We start from the raw sequence: 25,366 nt of genomic DNA, 5'->3' as shown, positions 1-25,366 counted from the left end.
CCGGATTGCGAGACATTTTTGGGACACCCTGTATATTGTATGCTTCAGCAAAGAAATTTATCAAAGAATTTCTCAAAGAAACGTTTCTATAATTTCAGCAACCGTGAATGAAAAAATCAGAAGTTAGTCAATTTGACTGGTTCGGTAGTTTTTTAGTGTTGAGATCGTTAAGCTCTACGATCATTTGTACTTAATGTCTCTCAGACGTGCCACGAAATAATGACATTACTCCGGTTAGCGTATACTTTGTTTTTCTACTGGAGTTTTTATAAATAAATAAAAAACTTGCTGTCGCAAGTATTACTATATAATTATGGCATTGTTTCGCCTGTTTTCTTCCTTTGTAATATGGATTTTCGATGCATCGAGCATTTCGTATATTCTTCGATTTTCTACTGACGTTTATATATTTAACATTTGCCAAAAGTAAGAAGAAGAAATTATAACATTGTTTCACCTTTCTTTTACGTACGTGTCGTGTATTTTTGACGCATCAAGAATATTTATGCAAGTATTCAATTTATTTTTCGATTCTGTGCTCGTACTTTTATATTTGAGATCGCGATAATCTCGATATTGCTGTGCTTTTGGTTCGTTCTTGAGCCTAATTAACTTTGTATGTTATATCGAACAAGACACACTGAATTATTTAATTCAAAGATAAACAAAACAAAATGATAAAGAAGTGTATTCAAGAATGAACAAAATGAAAGAATAAAAAGATTGACTAAGAAGTGAACAAAACAGAAGAATAAACGAATTTAATAAGTCTTATTCGACAAATGTAATGTTAATTATGCCCGAGAACAAGCCGAAGTCAATTGGTTAACCCAGAGTAACCCGCCCCATTACTCTAATCGATCAAGGTGCGCGTTACCATCTTTAAAAAATGATTGATTTCCGGGAGCTGAGAGAAGTGCTTGAAGTGGTCGGTTTCTTCTATTTTTAACCGCAGAAAAATTGCGAGGGTCTACGGTTGATCTTCACGAGACACCCTTCCCTCTTTTTCCAAGGGACTCAACGGTCTCATGCCGCGCGCTTTTATGTGTTTCACTTATATCCTAAGTTTCCCACCGTCAGTGGATGTTCTTACGTTCGGACGTCGTGCTGCGCCGATGTTACAGCAGCCGTCGAGAATCTCGAGCGTCGAAGCAGCTCTACTAGCCGGGTCCCAGGAGAAATTCGATAAATTCGGTGCCTGGAACTCTCATCTTTCTCTCTCTTCCTTCTCTGTCTGTCTGTCTGTCTGTCTCTATCTCTCTTTCTCTCTCTTTCTCTCGTCCTCTTTCCTCTCTACCCTTCTCTCACATTTCCTCATTCTCATTCTCATTTTCTCTCTCTCTCTCACACTCTCTCTCACTCTCTCTCACTCTCTTTCTCTCACTCTCTTCCTCTCTCTCTCTCTCACTCTCTTCCTCTCTCTTTCTCTCGTCCTCTTTCTTCTCTATCCTTCTCTCACATTTCCTCATCCTCATCCTCATTCTCATTTTCTCTCTCTCACGCTCTCTCTCTCTTTCGCGCGCTCTCTCTCGCGCTCTCTCTCTCTCGCGCTCTCTCTCTCGTCCTCTTTCCTCTCTATCCTTCTCTCACATTTCCTCATTCTCATTCTCATTTTCTCTCTCTCTCTCTCTCACACTCTCTCTCACTCTCTTCCTCTCTCTCTCACTCTCTTCCTCTCTCTTTCTCTCGTCCTCTTTCTTCTCTATCCTTCTCTCACATTTCCTCATCCTCATCCTCATTCTCATTTTCTCTCTCTCACGCTCTCTCTCTCTCTCTCACGCTCTCTCTCTTTCACGCGCTCTCTCTCGCGCTCTCTCTCTCGCGCTCTCTCTCTCGTCCTCTTTCCTCTCTATCCTTCTCTCACATTTCCTCATCCTCATCCTCATTCTCATTTTCTCTCTTTCTCTCTCTCTTCTTTGGCGATGCTGCTCGATATCGCGTAATTCGACACAAGAAACGCTACGGGACCGGAAAAATGAGGAGCGATGCTGGCATCCACATTCCCGGCGCCGAGAATATGTATAAAGGCGAGCGCGTGCACCATTATGGCAATAAATTCCGAAATGGCCCTTGTTACCTCGGTGCCGGCCGAACGCAACAGCTCCATAGCTATCTTATGGTCGCGTGAAGTATTCACTCCGCGGCTGCGTGAGCCACGCAGTTTACGGGAACGATACGTTTCACCTGACGACTGTTCATTAACTTCTACCACTCGCGCCAGCTTAAACGCGCCCATTTTTATTCTCGATGTAAAACAGTAAAGCTCGTGCAGAACTTGCCGGGGGGGATCAATTCATTGGCACGGTCGTTCATACGATCAGCATACTCTATTACCGTTTTTAACGGTAGCTTTAGTCGTTGCTGGCTAATCAGCAGTTCTTGATAGGCGAAAAAAGAAAGAAATATGAGCGAGAAAATTCACGTCGACCATTTTGTATCCTCTAAATGAGTGTTAGAGAATTGCTTGCGCTGATTATGAGTTTTTTTGTTGCTTTCTTTTTTTTGCTCACAGTTTTTGAGAAATTTCGTTTTGTACGAACAGATTTAGAACTGTAAGAGCTACAGATACAACGGTGTAATTTGTTGAAACGGTATAAACATTGGAACACTGCTTTTAGCTGAAAACATTCTTTTTATATCGATCATAACAGTTATGGTCCCTGATAAAATTATCCACATTTGTCGCCACTTGCGTGTGTTGGCGAGTTGTGACGTTATAATTTTGTCATTAAATGTTTATTATTGTTAACACAATTTGAAAATTAATCTTTACGCTGAGCTGCTATATGTTCCCAATTCGATTAGCATCCGTAAAATGTAAGAATGTTGTAAAAATAATTGATATCGCAAAACGTAACTTTTCCATTTCAATTCGATCGAGTAAAATATTTTAACGCTCCATTTTTTGCATGCATTTTTATGACAAGCTAAATGAAATATATTTTGGCTGCTACTGCGCTTAAATAATGACACGTAAAGAAAATAAACCAAAAAGAAAAATAAAAGAAAGAAAACAATATTATCTAACAATTGTTATGACTGTTACCATGTAGAAAAACTTCATACGCATACAAGTATATACAAAAAATATAGCAAGTTTTCGCATCGTATGAAAACCACGCAAACAATTTTACTGAACAAATTACTGGCACCTAACGGTGCTGGTTGTATAGCGTTGTATAATATAATGTTTCCGCATAGAATCAGAGCATAATTACAATTTTCAATTTCGCTTAGGTAGAAACGAAATTCTTGGAAATTTCAGAGTAATTTATGCAATATCAAGATTTATTTGAAAGTCATTAATTAATATAATTAATTAGATATTAAGTTCCCAGTCGCGAACGGTATACAATCGAGAGTGAACTTTATAAAATTGTCCGGTTATCGTGTCGGTGAAAGCGACGTTACTTTCTTCCGATGACGAAACAATTCTCCATAAATCCAGCGAGCTCGCCATAAAAGCAGCGACGAGATACCGTGGAAACAGAAGGCAGGAGGTAAATCGAATAAGAATCGCCGCGATCGGGATCGATGCGCAGCTTGCGGCAGCAAAGCCTATTTGCCGACCTTAGTCAATACTTCCCGAAATCAGATTGCAATCGGTACGAATGTCCCTCGTTAACAATACGCCGTCCGACAGGAAATCGACGTTTACCCGGAGCATCCTGCCGCGGAATGGCTGATTTGTCTCCAGCCATCGAACAAAAATTCTTTAGGAGGCTCTGTAGGTCCGCCTGTTAGCCCCGTTTCTTTTTTGCGGAAGATTCACGATCATTAGGCGGTGCGCCAGTTCTTTATTCTTTCGTCGGATCTCGGGGAGGGGCGGCGGGGAAGGAAAGAGAGAGGGATAGCGGAAGGCTTGCCCATCGATGATTAAGTCGTCCCCGGAGTTTTATCCCCCGTAGGGTGGAAGAGACGCTGGGTAGAGCGTCTTCGACCATTCCCCACCCATGATTTCATCCTTCTCGTTCGGCCACGACGGTTGAAAGGGGGTTTGCCGGGAGGGGGTGGGAGCGTGGCTTTATCTTCGATCGTACTTTCGCGCCACTGCGGTCTCGTTTGCGCAAAGTCGAGGGAGATAATCGATACGTCTTCGTCCACCCTCGCCACCTAGAGCAGTCGAGATGCTATTTCTTTCCTTCGACTTGTCCTTTGCACCCTGTCCTCTTTCTGGCCGACCCCTGCGTCTCCTCTCTTACCCGAGCGCCGTTGGGACGTTTCGCCTTCTTTCCGACGAAACGTCAGACTTTTTCGTACGACGCGCGCTGGGCCGCGCGTCGAACAATTAGCTCTGTTCGCGCCTATTTCAGCATTGTTCGACTCGTTAACGCTAGATTTACGGATTACGCATTTTTCAATGCGTGCGATTCCGAGCGGCCGCCGCACCGCCTCATCGCCGACAACAAACCGTAAATATTAAGCTCCCACACTGGCCATAAATTGCCGCGAACACGATGCGGTGGTCTTCGAGATATTCATGATTCGAGAAGAACACCGCTTCTTCCTGGGAAGCACAGTTTCCGCCAACGGAGCTCTCGAAGTCAGCTACGTGTTCCGGGTAATTTTATGCGGAACATTTTCGCAAACTGGCACGCCGCGCTACAACCGGCGTGTATATAATTCAGGAAACGATGTAAAGGGCCGCGCTTTATCGCCGGGCTTGTTGTTGATCATCCTAGGAATACATTTTTCAGATTCTCTCGACGTTCGAAGCCCTGTAAATCAAATTTTTAATACAATGCCCAACTATTTCCATTTTCGTAAATTTCGTTCCTCCGAGAAACTGCGCTCGCCGTTTCTGCTATCGCTATTTTCCAAAAATATGATTCGGTTCGTTTTAGACATTTTTGGAGGGATTATCTTATGCTTGAAATTAAATGAAGATAATTTTTAACAAAATGTCTTCTCAGGTATATTTTGGCAAATTTTATTGTTAGAGAAATTGTATTTGCAGTTTCTGTTATCACTATTTTGCAAAAATTTGGCTCAATTCGTTTTAGAAATATTTAAAGGCATTATCTTATGCTTGAAATTAAATGAAGATAATTTTTAACAAAATGTCTTCTCAGGTATATTTTGGCAAATTTTATTGTTAGAGAAATTGTATTTGCAGTTTCTGTTATCACTATTTTGCGAAAATTTGGCTCAATTCGTTTTAGAAATGTTTGGAGGGATTATCTTATGCTTGAAATTAAATGAAGATAATTTTTAACAAAATGTCTTCTCAGGTATATTTTGGCAAATTTTATTGTTAGAGAAATTGTATTTGCAGTTTCTGTTATCACTATTTTGCGAAAATTTGGCTCAATTCGTTTTAGAAATGTTTGGAGGGATTATCTTATGCTTGAAATTAAATGAAGATAATTTTTAACAAAATGTCTTCTCAGGTATATTTTGGCAAATTTTATTGTTAGAGAAATTGTATTTGCAGTTTCTGATATCACTATTTTGCAAAGATTTGGCTCAATTCGTTTTAGAAATATTTAAAGGCATTATCTTATGCTTGAAATTAAATGAAGATAATTTTTACCAAAATGTCTTCTCAAATTCGTTCTGGTAAATTTTATTGTTGCAATTAAAATTCGATTTACATCGCTTTAAAAATATTTTAGGGATTGTCTTATGCTCGAAACAAAATACAGAGAATTTTTAACGAAATGTGTGTTCAGCTTTCTTTTGGTAATTTTATTGTTAGTTGAACTATGTTTATAGTTCATGCAATCACTATTTTGTACAAATTTTAATTGGATGACATTAGAAATGCTGGGGGCGATTATGTTGTATCGCAAACAAAACGAAGAGAAATTTTAATGAAATGTCTGTCCAGTTACATTTCAATTAAATTTTACTGTTTGACAAACCGTGTCTGTCTCGTTTAGACTATTAATAATTGTCACGTTTAACGAAACACTAAAAATGATCTTTTTGAAGAAGCAATTTAATTAATTTAACGAGCACCGTCATGCTCGCACTCCCTACAAAGTCTTTCCCGCTCAAATAATAAAGAACAACGTGGGGAAACTTACACCCTCTTCGAAAATAAAGATCATAATTCATGAAAATGAAAACTGATACTACTTTTTCGTCGACATAATGAAAGTCGAGCGGCGGGTAATTATACATAAATTTTCTGTCCCCCGTTTCGGGTATACCTTTGGTAAACCTTTGCAGGATAATATTTCCCTTCTCCGTTAATTAGAAAGTCCTGGTATTACCTTCACATTTTTGACCCGCAGTGAACACGCCACTTGAACGTAAAACCCTTGAAAGCAAACGTCATGAACTTTCCGTTAAAATCCCGAAAGATTACTTTTAGCAGATTCATTGCCCCGAATGTGAAATTCAGTAGATACCGACCCAGCGCGATGTTACTTAAAATTTTGCGAAGCTTCAAATTCTCGCTATTAAGAGGCAAATGACGTGATCGCTATAAAAATCTAATGTAATCTTATTTATCGGTTTAATGAAATTCGTCTAAAGTGCGATATCCATTTAGTTCCAACATTCATCGGTTCCAATCTTTTTTCTACAAATGTAATATTGTTAAAACTTGATTATTCGAAGCAAGTCGAACTTTATATTTAACAGTTGTTCAAATTCCAAATAACTTTCTCCGTTCCTATTTTACAATGATTGTCGTATTTTGTCGATCGTTGTTTTTCTCTTATCCTCTTGACATGCTGAATACGAGGAAATATTTAAAAAAGTCGATGAATTCAATTTAAAACATTATAGTAAATAAAATCATGCGAACGGTGAAGACAATTTTTGTAAAACACTGCCAATAGAGCAGAACAGAACTCGCGTGGCTTTGATTACTTTTATCTCAAAACAATATTATATATTCGACGACCTATTCAACTTTTTTGTGCATTAGTATACTAATAATAATTATTAGTATTTAGTTAATGATTTATAATAATATAATATATATATATATATATATTATATATATAATTATTATAAATTATTAACGAAATACTAATAATTGTTATTAATATTATTAATACCATATTAGTATACTAATAATTATTATTAATATTATTAATATCATATTAGTATACTAATAATAATTATTAGTATTTAGTTACTAATTTATAATAATATAATATATATATATATATATTATAAATTATTATTTATATTAATATTATATTAATATTATATAATAATATATTATATTATTATAAATACTAATGCAAAAAGTTGAATAGGTCATCGAAAAAGATTGCTAAACAATGTTTGAACAGTATCATTTAAAACTACAAAGAACGCGTGATAATCTATAGATCCTTATAAATTATTTACGAGATGTGTTTATCGCCATAGGTGTTAATTAGACGGCCACGTTAATTATTAACCGAACAATCTCGAGCACTCCCACGTGTTCTCTAAAATGCACAAACCACAACGAACAACGAGCTCCGTGCGTTGGACACCGTATAGAATTCCGCGTTAGTTTGCGCGTTCGCAAACTGCATTTTGCATAATCATTTTTTCTTTTTACTTGCACAGTGGCCAGGTAATATAATGTGTTACGATATAAAAGCCGAGCGGCGATCGCGTATTATACAAGCAACGCTTACAATAGCCATTGTAAAGCTCGCGTGGCGACCGGCGTACGAGAAATATTATAGCGCATTCTTACGGCGTAAAATCAGATTTACGTTGAAAAGGTTCGGGCAGCGTGGAAAATGTTGGGAACGCGCGAGGACGCGTGCGCGCGCGCGCGCGCGCCCTGTGTTTCAACAAGATTCGAAATAATGTAATCCTTGCGAAGACATAATTTCGAAGTTGCCGGCGTCGGGATTATTCGGGCCGACACCGAGTTATCAAAAAACTTTCATCTTTATTCGAGCAACTTGGCAGCGTCGTAAAAACGGTCTGACTCCAATTTCCTTTTCACGCGCGAGGCCGGATTTCGAAAATCCTCTTAGACCGGAACCCTGCCACCCATCCTTTCGCAGATTCGAAAATTCTGCCACGAAATTTCGCGGCTAGAAAATTCGTCGCCTAACCGGCAAAAATGAATATTAATGCACGGTGTTTATGCGACGGAGCTACCCGACCGTCGTTAATTACATTTGAACTTTTCCAATTTGCTTCTGGCTAAATATTGCTCGAAACTTGCCGCTAATATTTCCTATTTACGGAAGATGCCGCTATTAACATTGGCTTAAAAAAAGAACAGGTAATTACTAAGGATTTGGTTCGTCGTCGCTGGCAAATAGTCTGCAAGTTTTGTGGTAGCGAGAAGTCTGGCTAATGGGCACTGCTATGATTCTCCGTGTATTTAAGGCATATGCAAATATTTAGAATAGAGAAGCAATTTCGTATTTCAGTCGAAATTAATGGTACTTGGAAATCGTGCTTACTGTATTTTCATATTATCAAAGTTAAGCACGGACAACGCTGTTCATAAAAATGTTAACCAATTTCACCGACCTTCCGTCTCGATTCTGCTGCTTCCGTTTCACACTTTCTCCCAACTCTTTCCAGCAGGGAAAGCATAACAGTCGTTTTATTATTTTCATTGCTTCAGAAAAGTTGGACGAAATTAAAACGCAGAAATTTACCTATCGCACTCGGATGGCCTCTCTCAGGCGACCCAACACACACACACAAAACTGCTGTACAATACTCGCAGGATTAAAAATTTTTGTTTAGATAAACCGATTGTTTCGATTTTACAAAATTTCAAATCCGCGTCGATGCAACGCGTACGTAACGATCACAATTTTGAATTTCGGATAAATGTACGTCGAACTAATTTTCACGAAGGGAAGAATATGCAACGATTTTATATGAAAAATTTACATCGAGAAATTGTTACCACGATCAACAGAATCAGATCCAGGTGTTACAAGTCTTGCCTTCTCGCTTGCGAAAATTGTACAATAAATTCTCTCAGAAATGTTTGGAGGTCGGAATTGAAATCGGGGCAGATCTGAGAATATTAAGTTGTGATTCTTCGGGCCTCGCGGCTCGTTTTTAGAGAAATTCGAGCCAGTCGGCAAAAAAAGCAGCGGCCAGCATGACGGTGTACATTAATATGAATACATAGCAATGCTAGAAAAAAAAACGATAACTTAAATTTTTTATTTTTAATTTTTTACCACGGTTCGAAGGCAATTCGGAGGCCACATGGCACGGTTCGAAGGCAATTCGAAGGCCACATGACACGATTCGAAGGCAATTCGGATGCCATATGACACGATTCGAAGACAATTCGAAGACCACATGACACGATTCGAAGGCAATTCGGACGCCATATGACACGATTCGAAGACAATTCGAAGACCACATGACACGATTCGAAGGCAATTCGGACGCCATATGGCACGGTTCGAAGGCAATTCGAAGGCCACATGACACGATTCGAAGGCAATTCGGATGCCATATGACACGATTCGAAGACAATTCGAAGACCACATGACACGATTCGAAGGCAATTCGGACGCCATATGACACGATTCGAAGGAAATTAGAAGGCTACATGACACGATTCGAAGGCAATTCGGACGCCATATGACACGATTCGAAGACAATTAGAAGACCACATGACACGATTCGAAGGCAATTCGGACGCCATATGACACCATTCGAAGGAAATTAGAAGGCTACATGACACGATTCGAAGGCAATTCGGATGCCATATGACACGATTCGAAGGCAATTCGGAAGACTGCACCCTTCGTATATTTATGTCTCTGGATTCTCAGAATAATTTCTTGACGCAGCAGGAAACGTCGCAATAAAAAAAAAAGTAATTTCTCAAAATTACCAGTTTTTTGAAAATTGTAGCACGTACCATTATATTTAGAGAATTCGCGCCTTTTCTCCCACGCCTCATTGTTCAAATTTTATAAAAACATACGTTGCGTTTATGAACAAAATTACCGTGAAAGTTATCATTTCGCTAATAAACACATTCTCCTAACGAACACGCTAACGGAGGTGATTCGAGAAACTCCTCCGCGCGCGAAGGGCTGAAAATAAAGGAAACGTTTGCCAACCTACTCCGGCTAAAACGCGGTTTACATTAACAACAGGACGTCTGCGTTCGCATAAAAACGCCGGCTAAGAGTTCATCGTTGTCGTTGGAATAATTTCGCGCTGCGCGCGGTACCCGCAACGACGGTCTATCCGACATTCGGTAACGGGAGGGGTGGGTGGTTGGGGGAGGTAAAAAATATTTTAGCGGCGATCGTATCGTCGAAATAAAACGGGCTTCCAATTAAAAGTCAACAACGCCGCCTACGAATCGTAGAATTAAATGCAATAGACGCGGATAACGTTGCGAAAGTAATAACAGAGTCGAGCCGGAAACAACTTCCCCGGACTCGGGTTTTGTTTTTGTTTTTTTTCTTTTTTCGATCTGGACCAACGACCTTATCTACTCCGGACAGCGGATGTGTCAGTGTTTACACGATTCGTGCGCTCGCACCCCCGCGAACTACCTTTTGTTTATCGCCGTGCTCGCCTCTGTTCGATGTTCCCTGCCTCGTCCCTTACCTTCTCGCCCACGTCCGTGACTTTTTGCTCTAATTAACTGTCGGCCGCTCTTGCGTTCTCAAACCCGAACTCGTCGCTCGCGCTGATCCGCCGTTACGCTTTTTCCGCGGCCGTTTTTCCAGACGACGTGCTCGCAAATTATTTCACCCTGATTTCGCCGATGGAGCGGTCATTTTATTCGGTCGCTGCGAGAACAACCGCGCGGCTCTCGTTGCATTGGAACAATATTTCGTTGCATTTATAGTTTCAGCATGAGAATGTATTTGTATAAGAATCTTTCGCGTTTGTACAATATTGCCGACAGGGAACCAGCTCGTTTATCTGTGCCATAACATTTTGAACATGTACCTCTCGGTTGGAGTCCTGTTTTACGGGATATCGTGAAAAGTGTTCCGTTTAATTATGCAGGAGCAAGTTTTTCTGATTTCGCGTCTCGCTTTACGAGCATTCGATGTGATCGCAGGAATTTTCATCTTTCGAATCGGGGAATTTGGACAAAAAAAATGGAACTTCAAACGTATCGAACGGACTTCGCAAAACAATGAGAGCGGAAACCATTGTGCAGAAGAATAAAATGAATTGCATGATACAGAATGGTATTAAACGTAACGCGTAATCCGTAATATAGTTTATAACTGAGGCTACAGAACGAACAATAACGCGCGAAAATGATATCGTTCTAAAATTATATTATTATTATATTTTATTTTATATTTACATTTTATATTTATATTATTATTATATTATTATTATTACAATATATATTATATAATATAAACGAAATCGTTCATAAAATTATCAGATCTTGATTTATAACTTATGAAAACAAGAAACATGTGAAAATTTAGGAAAGCTATAGTAAGAACGGTTCTTAAAATGTTCAGAATTCGATTTTTAATTTGAATGCAAAGAACATTTGTTGTAAACATTTAACAAATCTCTGAAACAAATGGTTCCGCAATTGTAAATTATCGGAATGCAATTTGTAACCTGGAAACAAGTGAACAAGTTAAAATTCAACAGCGCTCTAAAAACAATCATTTTTACATGCGTTTGTTCAACGTGGAAAACGCTGTGTTTAACTTTTTAATAACAGTGATGGCGTAAGTAAAAATTTATCGTGTCCTAGAAATTAACAGAAATTAAGGGAAATAATTTTTTCACGTAGCTTCGTTGTTCCCAATTTCGGCATCCGGTCGGCGAAAGGGTGGATTTATTAATTAGCGAACTTGTCAGATAGATGACGGTGTAATAACATTTTTATGACACGACGATTCAGCCTGGAGGAGTGTAACGTATCTTATCGTCCCGCAAAATATGACATGGCGAGCACGTATAAGACGATAACACGGAAGAACGAAAATAGCAGGGTGAAAAAGGATTCGCCGAAATCGCGTTGTAAGCTCTTTGAAGATATCCCTCTTTCTCGCCGGAGATACCAGGGAAGATCGTCGTGCGATTTTTTTTCTCTGCCGTAAATATTTGTCGAGCAAAGGCTGCGCAGCGAATTGTACGTTGGCGACACTTATCCAGCCACGTAACAATTACATTTACGAAACGCGAGAATTGGCAGGAAAGCGAATACGTTAGGGAAATAAATTTTTATTTGTTTGTAGACAGGGTGCAAATAATACAGTAAATTCTCCCTAATTTTCCTTCAGCTTGTAAACAAAAATGGACAATTTGGGAAGAGGAGACACGATTATTCGAACCTCGCGGTTCATTTTTATAGTTGCCGATTGTCAACAATTATAAAAACGAGGCGGCAAATTGTCCATTTTTGTTTACAAGCTGATGGAAAATTAGGGAAAATTTGCTGTAACCGGTAATAATTTGTAATTTACCGATTTTAAATTGTTGTTAAATCCATCGATAACAGCGATCCATTCGATAACATTATTTTATAATATTTAATACGTAATAAGGCGAATAACCGCGTCTGCCAAATCAACATAATTCGCTCATGCTTCGACATAAACATCGCATCAGTATTAATTGCGCGAATACTTTCGATAAATTATTGCAGAGTATGCTCGCGTTAAAACAGAAACTCGATTATGCAATTATATTTAATTTGATGACAGATATGTAAAACCTGATATTTTGCTGTTTCAGTGCGGTGGATTTCCGTGTGTCGAGAATGTGAAACGCAAATCGCCAAGGGTGAGTCTCGCATGTGTCAAAAGTAGCTATTTAAATTAAATATAATAATCGATTTCACGCGCTCGCTGCATCGAGCGAGGTCGCGACAAAAGGAAGACAATACTAAAGTTATTCGCCATTGGTGGTTCAAATTTCTCGTCAACCGGTGGTTTTGCAAACAAATTACAGGTTCACATAATTCTCTGTGTCTAGGTTATTAATTATTACTCAAATGAATCGTTTAATGGTCATTTATGAGAACATTTAACCCGAGCGTTGTGTGTAAGGATCGTTTATAATTTAGTTCAGCAATTTCTCCAACGTGTTTTGCAATGAAACGTGTACAAATTTAAACGGAGAAGCTAGATAACATATATTTGAGAAATGATTCTTATATTCTAGGTTATACAGACCCACGTCGAGCAGTCCAAATCTTAAATAGAAATCTCATGTATAAAACTTGTACGATTTAGCACTAGAGTGTACACGTTTCACACAGTTGAACGTGTTAAAAATAACACGAGATCATTTCAAAAGATTTTCAAATATATAGATTACGATATTTACGAAGCGGATTTATTTTGGAGATACACCTCGAAAGTTTAGACAAACTTTGATTTATTAACTTGCTTTGTTATCAAAGTGCAACGATATGCAAATGAACTGTTGTCGTATTACCGACACACCGTGATTAATGCGCATAACGTAGAAATTTGTAGAAGCACTGGCTGTGTGCATTCCCTATGTTTAATACAATTTGTATGCTATAATACTTTCATTCAAGTTGAATAGATTATCAAAGAGTTACAAAGAGTATAGATATATTCAAAAATGCATGAGAAACAAATTCGAAATATTCGGGGACTTATCGGTATTTGGGTCACGATATGACTGGTACAAGCAGCTTTTTGAAGCATTACTTCTATTTTTCATTAATTTTATATCAAATTTAAGCCTTTGACGTTCTTGTGATATATTTATTATATATACATATATATAATAAATATGTCAAAAACGTATATATATATATATATATAGTTATTAATATTTATAGTTATATATAGATATATTTATAATTATTAATATAACTAGATAATTAAACAATATATATATAGTTATTAATATATTTTTAGTTATTAATATAACTAGATAATTAAACAATATATATATAGTTATTAATATATTTTTAGTTATTAATATAACTAGATAATTAAACAATATATATAGTTATTAATATAACTAGATAATTAAACAATATGAAATGCTAGAAAAAGTGCATTTTTATGTAAATTTCGGCTGAAGATATACAGATGAACGAAAAATTATGCTTAATGTGTCGGTAATTGGGAGCCTTAACTTAATACAATACATTTTCTCAAAAAATTGACGATTTGAGAGGAGGAGATACGATTATTCCATCCTTGCACCTCGGTTTTCATAGTTGTCGACAATCGGCGATTATGTTAACGAGCCGCGAGGCTCGAATAATCGTGTCGCCTCTTCCCAAATAGTCCATTTTTGTTGACAAGTTGAGAGACGATTGTAGAGAATTCACTGTACTTCGACAAATTTCCATGACGAAAAGAAATCGTCGCGCCTGTTGGAGGTTGTCTTCCTGGTGTGTGACGAAATATTTCACCGTGTGCTCGGTTATAACAGGCTAAGGAAACAATTCCAAAAGATAGACGCGTTGAAAGGTTCGGATCACACCTGCCGCGCCAATATTCGCCGGAATTGGTCGCTGGTCGAGGACTGGCCATTTTGACGGAGTGAAATGGGCATCGGGCAGCTGGAGAACCAGGCAAGAGCCACGACAGGCTGCGAAGACGAACGCGGGTCGACCGGTGGACGCATTCCCTGCGTAGTGTGGTGGCCACGTTACATTCGATCCGGTACGACCCGAATTGCTATTTGCAAGCAGCGCGAGGCCTCTGCATACATGCATTGAATGCGCGGTTAATTACGATCGTGTGTGTTCGCTCGCAACCAAATGAACTCGAGGAGAGTAGCTCTATCCGCGAGGCGAGGCGAGGCGAGGCAAGGCGACGCGAAACGCCCATGTCGTCCCGTTATCGAGATTCTATTAATTGGATCCGAGTAATTTGATTACATAAGAAAGTCGCCTGGAATACCCACAAATTCGTCTTGCGAAGCTTCTTCTTTCCCGACCCTCGTAGACGGGAGACGACAGAGCAGAATAGAAACAGAGCCAGAGGCAGCTATCAGATTGCTATAGCTAGAGTCTGACTTCTATAGCTGGCTTCTGACCTAAGCGGTGACAGTGGTTTCGCCGCGTCCTCCCGGCTAGGGACTGTCGACACCCTCATGCAGTGCCGGCTATAGTTGGAATTGATGTATTGATCTCAGGTAGCAATGGGATCAAGTTCAATATACAGTAAATTCTCCCCGATTGTCTTTCGGCTTGTAAACAAAAACGGACGATTTGGAAAAGAGGAGATACGATTATTCGAGCCTCGCGGTTCATTTTTATAGTTGTCTATTGTCGACAACTGGAAAAACGTGTCGCCGGCCTCGAATAATCGTATCTGCTCTTCCAAAATTGTCCATTTTTGTTTACAAGTTCAGGGACAATTAGGGAGAATTTACTGTTCTCATGAATTCGAGGCCGTTCCAATAAGCAAGTTTCCTTTCATGGGTTCCGATTACTGCTCGTAAACGATAAAGTTTCAATGTCACCGAGCTTGTCGAAGTTATAAAGACTCTTTGATAGGACACATTTCGATCGATTTGTTGATTCAGGCATTCGTGTTGTCATAACAATAGCGGAAGGTCTAAATAAATTCGATCCCGTCATTTTTATAAAGAAACGCACTTAAGTCCCATTTTTCTGAAGGTTCAATTACAACTTCGAGTCAATTGTGAATATTCATATTGCTCTTTATATGGAATGATCTACGAGATAAGTGAACGACAGCATTTTTATGATTGAAACAATGTTATGCTGTTTGCAAAAAAAGAAAATATGCCGTCTTAAAATTATGCTGGTTACTTGAACGATGCGCAATGCTGCACCTCAGATAATGCTATAAAAAGAACACTATGATGCTAACAACAATTTTATCCTGTTTACAAGAAAATATTCTCTCTTAAATCAACCCTGATCACTGAAACAAACGAACAAACACGGTTACAATTGGGCCGCGGATCTATGCGCGAAACAAAAATCATCTTTGTCAATTTCAAGAAACAAGAGTTGAATAACGATGAATTTTTTCTATCAGGAATTTTAATAATTTAGAAATAATATGTCCATGTTCTTATACACGTCCTGGCGTTTTTACTGTTTCCCGTTTCACGCGATCGTTTTTTCTCAAAAATGCAATACTTTTCACAAAAAGTACGCTGCCTTGAAATATAACTGCTTACTTAAACAACGCACGATTAAGATCCCATCGTATGCAATGTTATGAAAAGGTAAATATCATATGTATAGTTTGGAATCGCGAGTGATTTTTATGTCTGAATGAAAATGTTTAATGTTTACAAATTCCTGGCCGATCCGAATAATTTCTGCATAAAAAGTGCAACAGCATTTCGCGCGCACCGGATCCTATTAAGCGACGCTGCGGCATATTCGAGCAGATTAGGGGTGAGCCGTAAAGAATGAATGGGGTAACAGCGTAGGGTGCGGAACGAAAATGAGCGAGCTCTAAATTCTGTGGCGCGGATAAGAGAAAACGTCGTCGGGAATGGCGAAGAAGTAGAAAGTCTGCAAACAATGTTCCGCGCCTATGTATCTACGTGCAGGCGGTGCATACGACTGCATTGCGTCAGATGCATCGTATGCCTGGTGCATTAGGTGTGGAATAACGATACGTCGTTTCGTCGCCTAGCGTGCCACCGTGATTTGCTCCGGAGCAATAATATTACACGCTCCACAGTCTATTTTACGTCTGACACCAGATTGCTGGCAACCCTCGAAATGATTTTAGACGCTGTTCCAGCCAGCCGAGGAGAGTCCCGGAAATTCCACGAATTTTAACACCGACGAATCGTTTTCTGCGGTCTTGTTTCTTCTAGTATTTAAAAATTTGCATCCTCCGACCGTTTAAGTACCTTCTTCCGTTCCGAGAAAATGCAGCGACGATCGAAGCTATTAGCTCGGCTAGCCTTTAATTGTACAGTCCCATGCGAGAAACAATATGATAGTTGATTAATTTCTTCGTGGACAATTATCTTATTAGATGTTATCATCTATTAGAAAATATTCAGCACTAATTTAATCGCGCTGTTCTATCGAATAGATTATGCAGATCTTTACGGAAAATATGATGTTTTCTGCATCAGTTGCAAGGAACAGTGGCCACTTGTTCTTTATGTAATCGTTTGATGGAATTAAGAGCGATAATTACTACTTAATTCTCTTGATCTTTCTTCTCTTTCAATGCGTTCCGTGCCGAGCTGTTTTTACTCGGCTATAGAGTAATTCAATCGAATTATAATTATACCGAGGATTTTTTTGCATTCATTGCAATTTTGACAGTTCAGAGACGGTTCCAGATTTCTATTTGTCAATTAATATTGGCAAATTTGCATTCGCAGAAATATTCACAGTAACGATGAAAATAATTTCCTTCCACGATACAAACACGCGATTTCAGTTTATTCCGTCTTCAATGCATCACTTAATGAAAGAACTCGATTTTTATTCGTTTTCGATAGCTGTCGCTTCATGTTGAAAATGTTCAGTTCGTGCAAATATCCTCGATGATGATGTAAATAATTGTTTTCCTAAAGCTTGATCCGTCGAAGCGTTTCCCTCTCTTAAATAGCGTCTACCATAGATCAGTACTAAAACAATGACTACTAAATTGTTACTATATTGTGACGCTTAAGAACGATCGACAAAGTGCTAATAGTATTCTTCCGAAAGAGCGTCGAGAGACGATCGAATGAATTATAATTTCGAGGAAAAAGGGGTCGAGCATAAGTGACGAGGAAATTAATTTTACAGCGATATGGATTCAATCCTTGTTTCATTATTCATCGCGGGTAAAGTATAGTTCCATTAAAAAGAGATTAAAAGCTACTTGTACAAAAGCGAAGTAAAAATAGAACGAGATCCTCTTTGAGATAGATTCTGATCTGATGCGTTAAATTTTCAGGCCACCCATAAGCCCCTATTCCGCCCGTTAAATGAATCCCCTTTCACTACGAAAATCATTTCTCTGCGGGCGCGTAGTCCATGTATCCGACGTTTAAACGATTTTTGCCAAACCAACGGAAATTCTCGTCTTCTGCAACGAACGTTAATAGACCAAATATTGATTATCAACTGTTACAAGCTGCAACACTGCTGCATAAATCAAAGTAACGCTGCACATGTCACGGGAACCAATAACGTTCATCGTTAAAATAAAAATGACATCAAAATTTGGCGAACGAACAGCTAATTATACCGAGACAAAATTACGTTAGAATGTAACTTTGCACGACTCGGATGTCGATCAACTGTCAGCACTGTGTTTTTCTGATTTTGTTTAACTAATTGTAGCGAATTTGTCTAACTGTTTATTTCGTTATCGAACAAAATATTTCGACTATGCGTAGTAGTAATAGTATTCGTGTTATACGTTGTACTGTGTGCGAGCAATTTAGTTAATTAAGTAACATGATCCTAATGGCGTTCACATAACATAAATATAATGTACAGTCTTAAAAATACAATAATATAAAAAGTATTTCTTCTATTATGCTTTCATTTTCGTCACCGCGGAAGGTGTGTATGTTTTTTGAACAAAGCTATTAATTTACGGTATAAATTAACAGTCGCCAAACTTGTACAACCTATTCCTCGCATATAAATTAGAATTTGAGTTTTTCAAATACAATTCAAGTACAATCTTTTAAACGCAGTGACATCTCATTCGTGAACTTTTAAGAAGACGTAATGCAAGACACACAAAACTGATATAACTACAATTTTGCAGCGATGAACGTAACTATGACATACTTTCTACCAATACGAATATATAATACATTGTACCATTAAATTCACTTTCGTCAACACTGAAAGTACATACAGTTGTACATACAGCGTGTCCCAAAAAGGTCTCGCAATTTGGAAATTTGGGGTTCCTGAGGTCGTTAGAAGCAACTTTTTCCTTTGCGAAAATGCAATCCGCGGCTTTGTTCACGAGTTATTAACGAAAAACGGTAACCAATGAGAGACGAGCTCGGCTGGCTCGAGCCTGCGGAGCCAATGAGCGGAACTAGGCTTCCTGCGCTCATTGGCTAGGCCGCCTAGCGTCCTAGCGTCCTCGTTCCAAATGAGCTCGCCTCTTATTGGTCAGCGTTTTCCGTCAATAATTCGTAAACGAAGCCTCGGAGAATATTTTCGCAAAGGAAAAAGTTGCTTCAAATGACCTCAGGAACCTCCCATTTCCGGATTGCGAGACATTTTCGGGTCACCCTGTGTATATGGATGTGCGCATACTTTTTAAATGGATTTATTAAGTTACAGTATAAATAGATAGCAATAAATATTGTCACGTCTTTACGTTAGATGTTCTTTTCATTGACAATAACAGATACTTGTATACATCGAGTTAAAAAAAAACAAGAGAGTCATCCGGGAACGGATGAGGGTTGAATTCGATCCCTTCGTTACCGCACGCTTCGCCATATACAATATCGCGGAATTTAAGCTGCATCATAATTCCGCGACGCTGTCCGTTCCGTTCCTTTTTCCCGTACTCGTTAATATCCCGCTGATTAAAAGGCCATTGTACACGCTGTTGTAATAAAGATGCCAGCTGCGTGACACAAAAGCCAGACGCGGGGGCAGTCTTCCCGGCTGCGTGCGGGTCGATCGATATCGCGCGATAGGTCGATGGACCAAATCCATCTCCCCACCTACACCCCTCGTCACTTTAAAATCTCTCTCTCTCTCTCTCTTTCTCTCTCTCTTTCTCTCTCTCTCTCTCTCTTTCTCTCTCTCTTTCTCTCTCTCTTTCTCTCTCTCTTTCTCTCTCTCTCTCTTTCTCTCTCTCTCTCTTTCCCTCTCTCTCTCTCCCTCTCTCTCTTTCTCTCCCCCCCTCTCTCTCTCTCTCTCTCCCTCTCTCTCTATGTGTGTGTACGTGTAATGTACTGTTAATCGATTCGACGGAAATTACGTGTCCACTTTGGCGCACGGTGCTCGTTTTAAAATCCGCGAGCCTGCAAAGTGAATCCCGAAGTCGTTCGGTTAACTAACTCTGTCGATTCTTGCGACATCCAATACCGCAACTGGCCGTCGCAAGAAAGAAGCAAATACGTTTCGAGAACCGAGGAAAAAGGTCCTTTCTATCGCTGATTCGTAATTGCGAAATTTTTTTGCACCGCGGGAACGCAACTCGTCGCTGAAAAACAACACTGAGTAATGCAGCGTAGTGGCTTTAGGATCGCTCGTAGATTACACGGGTTTTTGATTCCTGTCTGCGTGGACGATTGTCGTCGCTGTTACGATCGGGGCTGGGAGAAAAGTCGTTTTTTGAAATGGTAAATAGACTATAAATATTTTTATCTCCTCGTGTAATATCAAAAATTTGGCAAATGAACCATTTTCGAGATAGTAGCAGTACGTAGTTAAATATACAGTAATTTTTCCCTAATTCGCGCTCAGACTGCGCAGAAACATTGACAATTTGTGGAAGAGAAGATACGATTATTCGAGCTTCGCGGCTCGTTTTTATAGTTATCGATTGTCGACAACGATGAAATCCAGCGTTAGCAATTATTCGCCGGAATAAAAATTAATATTTCGGATGACACACAGTGACAGCGGGCGATACCCTTTGCTTCTGAATAAAACGCTAACTTTCGTTCTCCGATATTGTTCCACATTCGGCGAAAGAAAAAGAGCATCTATTGATACTCAAAGCGCACGATCCAACTGTCCGCGTTTAATGCGAACACCAATAACGAAAATGCATTTCTGCGATTGCACTCGGGATATTTTTGTCGAAATTAGACATGTATTTACATTCGATAAAATTGAATCGCAGATAGCATAAAGTGCAAAATTTTTGCGATGCAAGCTACCGTGTCCCGTTCGACGATTATACTTCGCTTATGGCAGTGCGTTCGTTTCTATTTGCTAGCGTGCCTTGAGATGTTTTGAGAGGAAAGGGTTGTAAGTTCAGGCGACGTTCTGAAAATTTACCGATCTTTTTTTCATCTGCCCGGAGAGATTCTCGCGTCTCCACTCGAAAGGGTAAAGGTAACGGATCGGGGTCAGAAGAAGCGCCGAGCGTCTTTGACAAAGAATACGCAGGATGACCAAGTGACCTCTTTACGCTTATTGCACAAGCCTTGCAGAGGTGCCATGAAATTTGTCCAGATAAAACTTACCGTTTCGTATCGCCTTCTCTCTCTCTCTCTCTCTCTCTCTCTCTCTCTCTCTGCGCGATTTCAGCGCGCACTTTACGTTAGAGGAAAGTCGCTCGTCGCTTCTTATTTCACAATTTGCGCTAGTGCACGGATACATACATATAACTCGAAAACTTGGGACAATCTACTCGACAGTTTGATTTATCTCCTGGAACGGTCGAAATACTTCGCTCGACAAAAGACTCTCGCGAGCCTGATAGTAACAAACTAGGTCTAGACTGATAGACGAGAACGTTAAAACCAGCGAAATTTTGGGTTACCGCTATCTTCCTTCTACGATAGAGTCTTCAGACTATGATTTAAACATTATTGTATTTATTAAACATTTTGTCAAAATTAACTACGTCAGTTTTCGATATACAGACCAAAAGAAATTACAGATACTTTCTATATGTTGCAGTTTAATTCTTATAATAAAAATGTTTATTCGCACTGAACAATCGTTCAGTAAGCGTAATAGTAATATATTATGATATAATATAAAGCAATTAAAACACTATAAAAGAGTCTGTGGAACGAAACACGAACTGCGCGTAGCTCTGCGGCCCGGTCGAAAGCCTGAAAAACACTCGACGTATACAAACTCGTACCCTCACAATCCCTTCGACCGTTGACCTTTGACAGTACAGAACCTTTTTTCCGAGATCAACGTTGATTTTCTTAATGACGAATAGCCATTAATTTCGACTGGCTGCTAGAAATTGGAATTTAGGTGGGAACATTTGCTACTCTGGAACGGACCCAAAAGTTCTGCCATTTGAGGGTTGAATAGTCATCGTCAACATTATCACCGTTAATCGTTAACATTGTTAATACTACATTGATCACTGTTAATATTATAGTTATATAGTTATATAGTTATTAATATATAGTTATATAGTTATTAATATTATAGTTATATATTATATATATACGTAGAATATCGATTCAAATATGACATTCTCGCGTAAAATAATTGTGCAGCAACAGTGATAACTATAATATTAACAGTGATCAATGTAGTATTAACAATGTTATATATATATATATATATATATATATATATATATATATATATATATATATAGAGAGAGAGAGAGAGAGAGAGAGAGAGAGAAAGATACATATAAAATAAATATAGTACTCTATTATCTATATATATATGTACAATTGATACGACAATAGAATATATATATATATATATATATATATATATATATATATATATATATATATGTATCTCTCTCTCTCTATATATATATATATATATATATATATATATATATATATAACATTGTTAATACTACATTGATCACTGTTAATATTATAGTTATCACTGTTGCTGCACAATTATTTTACGCGAGAATGTCATATTTGAATCGATATTCTACGTATATATATAATATATAACTATAATATTAATAACTATATAACTATATAACTATAATATTAACAGTGATCAATATATATATATATATAGATAATAGAGTACGATATTTATTTTATTAATACGAACTTTTCGGAAATTCGACGTGGGAGAGAGAGAGAGAGAGAGAGAGAGACTTACGATTAAAAAGCAATTAAAGAATAGCACAGCGGTGCCGGATCCGTTAAATCGCAATGTAAAGCCGAACGTTAAGAAACGGTTAGAGCATCGACATCATTTTATAATTACTTCGCCGTCTCGAACTGTGTCGTTCACGGATATTACAAACTTTAATACGGTTCCTTGAGAGATAAGTGGTTGGCGTTATGCAACGGAATACAATCTGTTCCTCTGTATTTCTGGTACTGTTAATTGCTACTCCTGCATCATGTTATAAGGCGATTATGTACATAAGTATTCCTGGACCTTAATCCGCCGTTGCCCTGTATTCCCGCGCGCGTACCGAGGTTAAATAATATTCCGATTCTGTTGATTACAACAAACGTACTTAGACAACAGATTACACCGTTGTTATTTCCGTCGGATCATTGTTATTAACGACGATCGAACGATTTTTTGGGGGAAATTCATTGGACAACGCTCGATCGTTCCGAATTTCATGGATGTCAATGAAATGTTTTCATACACCGTTACGGTATCGGATCAACAACGTATATTTACACTTTGCGATTCATTCTTTGACGACGGAGACTTTCAATGTTAGGTATTACTCTCTTCTTTCAGCGCGATTATTGTGCGACACTATCTTTCGATTCGGAAATCGCTGAATATAATTCATCCGTCTCGGCTGAAATTACAGGAAGTGGAATTTCTTTCTCTGCCTCATTCTCTTTCGTAACGGTGATTCCATTAATTTTGTGGAGTGTTTCTCATTGCTGCGATTCAGGTATTTTGTGGAGGGAAACGCCTTTTGGGTTTAACCGGCAGCATATATTTGAGACCTGTTAGTCTTTGTACGAGTTTTATATGAGATGGAACTCATTACTTTATATAGTTTACTCTGCTAACTCTATGCACAGCGTCTACGAATTTCTCTAACAGGTTAACTGAGTAGTATAGTTCTCACCCGACAAGAAGGCACTTTTGTGTTTACATTTCCTCTCTTAGTAGCTGCGTCAGTGGGGCAGCCAGTAAGAGGGGGGACGTAAACACAAAAGTGCCATCTTGTCGCGTGAAGACTGTACGTTTGAGGTGATCCGTATCTATATATATACATTTTATTGCGTGAAAGTGTAGGTGTGTGTATATGACTAATGTGTATTACGGTGTAACCACGGTCTACTTAGACGGCGACATCGTTATATCTGGCAAGAACAGCAATAATAAAATAAGTAAAACAGTAATAAACATAATAAGAACAAGAGAACAAGAGATTTCTGTGTTTTACAAAATAAACTTATACTATAAGTATAAGTATATATATATATATATATATAATATAATGTATTGTATATATTATATATTATTATATTGTATATACTTATATATATATATATACATATATAAGTATATACAATATAATAATATACAATATATACAATACATTATATTATATATAAGTATATACTATACATATATATATATATATATATATATATATATATATATATATATATATATATATATATACTAGCTTATACTATATAAAATAAACAGATTTTTCAGTTTGTGTACTCTCAGTCTACTAGACACACTGCCTCCCTGTCCCCTTTCTCTCTCTCTCTCTCTCTCTCTCCGTTCCCAAAGCTCATGGTATCAGGAGAAAACTAATACATGTGACATGACCATGTTTCGTAAAATTAAAGTAACATTTTAAATTAACGTTCGTAAAGCTAAAACCACAAACTATATTTTTACGTATAAGTACGCGAAACAAAGTCGCCGATGTTATTTATGAATCAGCGTTAAAAGTGAACAAAGATTTCCAGAGGATTTATACGTGTACATGTTTACTGGGACATTTATGTGGCCCGTACCGTAGAAAAGCGAGCGGACATGGTACAATTCAGTACGTCCGAAGAATATCGAGCACAGGAACGGTTAAACCGTGAGGGCACGGCCGCTGCAGGACTTCAAAGGGAAACATCCTGTGCCGAAATGGTAGTCATTCACTCCATGTGTCCTTTCTCTCCTAAGAGGATCACCGTAATCCCAGATTTTCGCCGAGTAAAGGAAAACGGGCCGGGACGTCCTTGTTTCGATCTCTTTAGACGAGGTAAGATCTCGATACGCGTATCGGAGCCCACTTGCAATTCTGGGCTAAGAGTCGAAGAGACCTCGAATTGTCAAGATTCTTTCCTCCAGTTTCGCTAACTGTTTTCAACGTAGCTCTGAGAGAAAGAGAGGGAGGGAGGGAGGGAGGGAGGGAGGGAGGGAGGGAGGGAGGGAGGGAGGGAGAGAGAGAGAGAGAGAGAGAGAGAGAGAGCAGATTATGTCGTCGAGCACGTTAAAGCGGTATCAAATATCGAGTGGCTCGATCTCTGTAGATCCAGATCGAATTTCCTGATATCATAAGCACGCCTTACGGTTGATCTGTACGGCCGAACGAAGATTCAATTGGGAAAGTGCTGTAACGACTTGGATCCACTCGTTTGCACCATTGTCCTCACGATCTTTCCGTTAATTAACGAATGTTCCTGTTTTTCCACTTTCTCTTTTATCGCCGGGATCTCGCGAAATTGAAGTGGCTCCTTTATAAAATCGCAACTGAGAAATCTATGTGCTATGTAGGAAACTTTTTATCAGATCATCGGGCATTCGAGTGCAGCAGTGTGATATTTTAGCGTAACAGCTGAAGCACTAACGCGGAATTACATCGCAATTCGTAATTGTATCTCAATTTGTAAGATCGAATTACATTTTAATTAATATGGCATTGTGCGATTAGAT

The 25,366-nt window shown here is 38.6% G+C and overlaps 1 protein-coding gene across 13 annotated transcripts in view; it reads left to right on the top strand.

The window, feature by feature from the left end:
- Nrx-1 (neurexin 1) overlaps positions 1-25,366 on the top strand; it is a 724,770-nt gene that overhangs the window by 35,675 nt on the left and 663,729 nt on the right. For 11 of the 13 annotated variants that reach the window (XR_013033607.1, XR_013033611.1, XR_013033609.1 and 8 more), the window contains one exon: positions 12,634-12,681. The exons of the other annotated variants lie outside the window; for them this stretch is intronic. Coding sequence is in view for 6 of the 11 variants with exons in the window: in XM_076522634.1 (XP_076378749.1) it covers positions 12,634-12,681 (48 nt within the window). In the remaining 5 variants the exon portion in view is untranslated. The remainder of the gene's footprint in view (positions 1-12,633; positions 12,682-25,366) is intronic. 13 annotated transcript variants of the gene reach the window in all.

The sequence above is a fragment of the Megalopta genalis genome, chromosome 6, assembly GCF_051020955.1.
Source record: "Megalopta genalis isolate 19385.01 chromosome 6, iyMegGena1_principal, whole genome shotgun sequence".
NCBI lineage: Eukaryota > Metazoa > Arthropoda > Insecta > Hymenoptera > Halictidae > Megalopta > Megalopta genalis.
The sequence above is the reverse complement of the archived record's forward strand: the minus strand, read 5'-3'. Positions and strand labels throughout refer to the sequence as shown.